Source organism: Gopherus evgoodei, chromosome 8 (genome assembly GCF_007399415.2).
Source record: "Gopherus evgoodei ecotype Sinaloan lineage chromosome 8, rGopEvg1_v1.p, whole genome shotgun sequence".
Lineage (NCBI taxonomy): Eukaryota > Metazoa > Chordata > Testudines > Testudinidae > Gopherus > Gopherus evgoodei.
Window position 1 is genome coordinate 107,716,538 of NC_044329.1, and position 7,167 is coordinate 107,723,704.

The window sequence follows — 7,167 nt, forward strand, 5'->3', positions numbered from 1 at the left end:
TCCAAGGCCAGAAGGAACTACGTTGACTATCCGGGCTGATCTCCTGCATAACACAGGCCAGAGAACTTCCCCAAGATAATTCTTAGAGCAGATCTTAGAGAAAAACTTCAAATATTGATTTACAAATCGTCGGTGATGAAGAATCCACCACAGCTCTGGGTAAATTGATCCAATGGTTAATTACCCTCCCTGCAAAAAGATACACCTTATTCCTAGTCTGAATATGTCTCGCTTCAACTTCCAGCCACTGGATTATGTTAGACCTTTCCCTGCTAGACTGAAGAGCCCATATCAAATATTTGTTCCCCCATGTAGGTACCCGCCCCTTAAGCTTCTCTCTGTTAAGCGAAATAGATTGAGCTCCTGGAATCTATTGCTAAAAAGCAGGTTTTCTAATCCTTTAATCATTCTTGTGGCTCTTCCCTGAACCCTCTCCAATTTATCATCATCATTCCTGAACTGTGGCCACCAGAACTGGATGCAGCATTCCAGCAGTGGTTGCACCAGTGCCAAATACAGACATAAAATAATGTTTTCACTCCTACTCAAGATTCCCCTGTTTATGTGTCCCAGGATTGCATTAGCCATTTTGGCCACAGTGTCACATTGAGAGCTCATGTTCTGCTGATTAGCCACCATGACTCCCAGATCTTTTTCACGGTCACTGCTTCCCAGCATAGAGTCTCCCACCCTGTGAGGATGTCCTACATTCTCTGTTCCTAGAAGTATGCTGCGAAGTCTTGCTCCAGACACCCAGAAGTGCAAGCCACTGAGTTACCTCTCCCTATCTCAGCAAGCAAGAGCTTTGCTGCTGCTAATCTGCATGTCAGCTTCCGGACACACCAGTCTGTCTGCCTTGCCAGCAAACTCTTCAAGACTCTGCCTGTCCAAACCTTGTCTTGCAAGTAACAATCAGTACACCCCAGTTCCCATGTTCCCCAAAGACATCTCCCTGCTGGGTCCAGTCCCTCTCACTGAAGTGATTACGTTCACTGCCTCCAAAGAGACAGAGCACACACACACCTGTTAGTTAAGCTGAAAACTCATGTTCCCCTTTAATACACAGCGCTGAGTAATAAAACAAGGGAAAGTTTATTACCAAAGGACAGAGATTTAGATGATACTAAGCATGGATAACAGAGAAAGGTCTGGTTATAAGCAAAAAAACCCCAAAACAAAACCAAAAAACACCACTCTTTCTAGCTACTAACATTTAATTTTATCATGTTACAATCTTTGTGTAAGCAGGTTTCTCACTTGCATCAAGTTTCCAGCAGCTCTTGTCTTCCAGGACAAGAGGACCCAACTTTCACAGGCCCTTTATGTCCCCTCACTGATAAATAACTAATTTCTCTCTGCTCCCCTGATGTTCCCCAAAGTCCAATGTATCTGCCTCCCAGCCAGGAAGGCTCCCTGGGGTGCAGATTCTGTCCCCCCCAGTGTGGTTGTTAAATGGTCTTCTCCCCTGCTTGTGTAGCCTGATGACTTTGTTTACCTTATATGTAAATGTACTTTCATTTTCTTCTGTTTGCAATTAAGCCAGTCAAACAGATGAATATACATTGTTTTGTCTAGGGCATGGTGGACTTGTGCCCTGCCTCCCAAACACATTTGAAGAACATATTTCCAGCACATATCTATCACTCTTTGTCCGCAGCCCATACAGACATCACACAATGATTTTCGGAACCAGCATATCACGAGTTTACATAGGATATCATACATGACCCCTTTGAGATATGTATTATGACAATAGTGTGTTGGGGCAATGAGTGTATCAGACCTCATGTGAATTATAGTGTAGGAGGCCCTCTGCTGGGTTCCCAGGGTCACATATACACTTAGCCATATTATAACATGTATTGTTTGCTGGCATTGCTTAACAAGTGATCCATTTTGCTCTGTATCAGTGACCTCTCCTCTTCATTATTTAGCAACATTCCAACTTCGGTATCATTTGCAAAGTATCAGTGATGATTTTATCTTTTCTTCCAACTCATTACTAAAAATATAAAATTACTGTTAAATGTTACTCCTGGGAGTAGGTACATACTAGACACGAGACACACAGGCGTCAACTTTTGTTTTTCCTGGTGGGTGGTCCGCTCTTTGCCCTCCCTGTCATGTGAGTGGCAGGTTTTTTTCCCTCAGTCAGCCGGATCCAGTCTTCGCATGCAATGGGTAGACAGGCCCTAACTCACCAAGGGTCTCAGACTTATCGGCTACCCTCACTTGGTTTAGCCTGCCAGTGGAGACGGTTTCCGGGGTCTGGCCACTGTCGCATGCTGACAGCTACTTGGAGCCACAGGTGAGCACTGGGTGTCCAGTGGGGACCAAAGTGGATGAGCTACTCCTAGGAGTATGACTGCTCCCCCATCAGAGGTACTACCCCTCCCCGACAACCCCGTACACCCCAAGGTGGTGACAGCAAGTGTTGTGGAATGCTCAAGAGCACGACAAGACACGTAGGTGTCCTGGTCATCCACTGCACCCTGCCCTATCTCCAGCCGTCTCGACTCTTGTCCTGCCACTGGATACAGATAGGAACTGGGAAGAGAGAGTGAGGTTGACATCGCGCAACTCTCCCTCACTTTAATCCAATTCACGTGCAAGTCTCAACATCATATCATATCAAGTCCTGTGGCGATGGGTGAGCAACGAAGCAGCAGGTGTGGATACACTGGGAGCTGTAGCCGCGGACCTGCACATAGGCGGCTCAGATATAACAGTCGTTCCTCACTGACTGAAGCAGCAGTGGAGCTCGGCGTCTTCTTGAGCGACTGAGCAGCCCTATTCAGGATTGCACTGCTCACCTCCGTAGAATGAGGAGGGGGCTAGAAAAGGTGGGTGCCCAAAACATTGCCTGCTTCACCTTACCCTGGCCAGCATACCACGGCTGGCGGGGATCCCATAAAAGCGGTCGAACAAAAACAAAACTTAGAGTGACACCGATCACCATTGGCACATGGAATGTGCGCACGCTACTGGACAACATCACGGCAGACAGACTAGAGAGAAGAACAGCGCTTGTTGCCAGAGAGCTCGCACGCTACAACATTGACATTGCAGCCCTTAGCGAAACTCTCCTTGCTAATGAAGGACAGCTGTCCCAGTCAGGCGGAGGCTATACATTCTTCTGGAGTGACCGTGGCAGTGATGAGCATCGCGAATCTGGAGTTGGCTTCGCCATCAAGAATCATCTTGTTCGGAAACTTGCCAGTCCCCCCAAGGGTGTGAATGACCAACTCATGACAATGCAGCTTCCGCTTCAAAAAGGAAAACAAGCTACTTTGATCAGCGCATACACTCCCACAATGACCAACCCAGAGGATGTGAAGGATAAATTCTATGAAGAACTAGATGCTCTGCTATCATCAGTGCACAGCACAGACAAGTTGATCCTGCTTGGTGATTTTAACGCAAAAGTTGGATGTAATGCCGCAGCCTGGGAAGGAGTCATTCAGAAAAATGGAGTGGGAAAGTGTAACAGCAATAGCCTGTTACTGCTGAAAACTTGTGCAGCACATGACCTTCTGAACACCAATACGGTCTTCCGCCTCCCTACCTGTAACAGGCCTTCATGGATGCATCCCCGTTCCAAGCACTGGCATCTGATCGACTATGTCATCATCAGGAGAAGGGACAGACAAGATGTCAGGGTTACAAAAGCTATATGCGGCGCTGACTGTTGGACGGATCACAGGCTCATAGTATCCAAAATGAATACCGAAGAGACGACCACAAGGCTGTAAGGCTCTCAAAAGGATCAACATGTCAAAGCTGAAGAACAGCCACATCACTGAAAATCTAGCGGAAGACCTAGAGAATGAGCTTGCTGATCTTCGTATTGAGGATGACGCTGAGAAAGACTGGGAGCGATTCCGCAACACTGTCCATACAGCTGCATCGAAGGTATTGGGGCCCTCCACATGCAGGCGGCAAGACTGGTTTGATGAAAATGATGCAGAAATCCAGGCCCTACTTGCTGAGAAGCACCGCCTGCATCATGCATATCAGAACGGCCCATCCTCAGTGGCAAAGACGACTGCCTTTATCAACGCTCACAGAACAGTACAGAACCAACTGCACAAAATGCAGGACTTGTGGCTGAGCGCCAAAGCAGATGAAATACAGGCATACGTGGACAGGAATGACTATAAGCAGTTCTATGAAGCCCTCAACACACTCTATGGTCCACAGTCTTCTGGGAGCTTTCCCGTCCTGAACTCTGATGGCACTGTACTCCTTACAGAGAAGGCGCAGATTCTCCAGAGATGGGCTGAACATTTTGAAGCAGTTCTCAACTGCCCCTCAGTCATCAATGATGAGGCCATTGACAAGATGCCCCAGGTTGCAGTCAATGACTCCATGGATGCTTCACCAGAAGAGGATGAAGTGAAGAAAGCCATCAACCAGCTGTCAAGTGGCAAAGCCCCAGGGTCAGATGCCATACCAGCAGAGGTGTACAAAGTCGGTGGACCCGTGCTGCTACGGAAACTCACTGAGCTGTTTCAGTCCTTCTGGAAGCAGGGATCCATTCCACAGGAATTTAGAGACGCGTCCATCGTGCACCTCTATAAGCGGAAGGGCAATCGCCAAGTATTTGCCAATCACCGTGGAATCTCGCTGCTCTCTACAGTGGGGAAAGCTCTTGCATGGGTTACTACCAGAATCACAGTGTGGCTTCCGCAAGGGACGTGGGACTATTGACATGATCTTCGCTGCGCGTCAGCTACAGGAGGAGTGTCAAGAGCAGAGTCGTGAACTCTACACAACTTTTGTAGACCTCATGAAAGCGTTCGACTCTGTCAGTCGCCAGGGTCTGTGGAGGATCATGTCGAAATTCGGCTGTCCAGACAGATTCATACGAATGGTAAGTCAATTTCATCACAGAATGATGGCTCGTGTCCTGGATGACGGTGAAACATCTGAGGCCTTCCCAGTCACCAACGGCGTCAAGCAAGGCTGTGTTTTAGCACCCACTTTGTTCAGCATGATATTCTCTGCCACTCTGACTGATGCCTTTCAACACTGCACTGAAGGAGTAGGCCCGAAGTACAGAACTGATGGGAAACTATTCAATCTGAGGCGACTGTGTGCCATCACCAAGGTGAAGGAAACTGTACTTCGAGACTTTCTCTTTGCTGATGATTGTCCTCTGAATGCTAGTACAGAGCCAGAAATGCAAGCCAGTATGGACAAGTTTTCATCTGCATGCTACAACTTCAGTCTCCCCATTAATATCAAGAAGACTGAGGTCATGCACCAGCCAACTCCCCATGCTCCGTACTCAGAACCATCCATCACTGTAAATGGACAGAGACTTCAGGCAGTGGACCACTTCACGTACCTGGGCAGTACCCTTTCCCGAGCAGTGTCAATCGACGATGAAGTAAATTGCAGAACTGCTAAAGCCAGCTCTGCATTTGGCCGATTGCGCTCCAACATCTGGGAACGTTAAGGGATCAGCCTACCAACGAAGCTGAAGGTCTACCAAGCAGTGGTGCTTCTAACTCTGCTGTACGCCTGCGAGACATGGACTGTCTATCGGAGTCATGCACGAAGGCTCAATCACTTCCACATTTCCTGTCTGCGAAAGCTTCTAAAAATCAGATGGCAGGACAAAGTGCCCGATACTGAAGTCCTTACCAGAGCCAGTCTGCTGTCAGTTCACACACTGCTGATGAGAGCCCAGACCAGATGGGCCGGACATGTCATGAGAATGTCAGACGAACGCATTCCTAAACAACTCTTCTACGGAGAACTCACCCAGGGAAAGCGCTCCCATGGAGGACAAAAGAAGCAGTTCAAAGACACGCTGAAGACCTCTCTGAAGTCCCTCGAGATCAACACCGCCGCATGGGAAACCCTCGCACTGAACCCTCCAGCATGGCGCCGCCTCATTCACACAGGCAGTAATACCTCTGAGGCGAGGCGTACTGCTGAGGCTGAAAGAAAGTGTGAGCTGCGCAAGTCAAGAGTTGCCCGCACATCATCCACAGTGCCATCATATGTCTGCCCGACGTGTGACCGGCCATTCCATGCCCGAATCGGACTGATCAGTCATCTTCGGACGCACAGATCCCAGTCATCGAATGAATGAGTTGTTGAGGCCTTCATCGACAATGATGGACGAATGAACATCATCTGAGTGGCAGGCGGGACCTCAGGGGGATGAGGCCTAGCAGTGGGCGGGGCCTCAGGGCAGAGTATTAGGTGTGGCCTCGGGTTGTAGTGCAGGTGGAGTGAGGGTGGGGCTTCAGGCGGAGTGTGGTTGGAGTGGGAAGGACTGCGGTCCGGGTGCCAGGGTCTGCAAAAGATTAATTCAGCCCTACTGGTGCTGAGCACCCCCTATTTTTTTTCGGTGGGTGCTTGAGCCTTGGAGCACCGTCAGAATTGGTGCATGTGCTGAGAAAGTAATTCAAAGCAAATGTTGTATTCGATCAATTTGGTCTTTCTCCCTTTGAAGAATTTTCTCAGGTTTATTTGTTGTTCAGTACAATTTTTCATGAATCTTGTTTGCTTTGTGCTAGAGTTGGTTGGAACATTTTTGATTAAATGTCTTTTCAGCCAAAATATTTTGGGGAGACATATCAGTTTTGACAAAGTTTTTGACTAGAAGGTTTCTAAGGTTCTGGGGTCTCTGGTCACTTTTGACCAGAGAGATATTGAAAATCTGACCTTTACAATCCAAAAACCTGACCTTTGCTATCTGAAAATGGATGTTTTGAGACAATTCTGATTCATGAAAATGGTTTTGTTGCCATTCCAGTGAGGAATGAAAACAAATTTTGAAACCTCAAGGCTGACAGGAAATGGAATTGTTGTCCTCTGGCCAGCTCTATTCTGTGGCTTGCTCTTTGATCCATGTTGCTTAATTCTTACTGGCCACATAAATCATATAAGACTGGTTCTAGCCATCTATCAGTTCTATCGTGCGGTTTCTAGCCATCTAACCTGCCTAGCCATTATCAGATGGTGGTTTTCTGTAAGTGTTACTTAGAGAGTGGTGAAGCTCTCTCAAAATCAGTAATACTCAGACCAAGACTCAAGAGACAGAAGTGTCTCTTTAATGTGTCTCCTACGGCTCTTTGCAGCACATGATATTAAAACATTATGTGATTATTAATCAAACACAGTTATTAACCAATCGGGATGTTTTTATTA

General features: G+C 47.5%; 1 protein-coding gene across 1 annotated transcript; it reads left to right on the plus strand.

Moving 5' to 3' along the window:
• Positions 1 to 2,822: 2,822 nt before the first annotated feature.
• Positions 2,823 to 5,818, plus strand: LOC115656798 (the record flags this gene model as incomplete). The annotated part of the gene is given in 4 exon segments (XM_030573945.1): positions 2,823 to 3,748; positions 3,936 to 4,071; positions 4,411 to 4,661; positions 4,663 to 5,818. Coding segments are annotated over 4 exon segments (2,469 nt in total), but the record flags the coding sequence as incomplete, so codon positions are not given.
• Between the last annotated feature and the right edge of the window lie 1,349 nt (positions 5,819 to 7,167).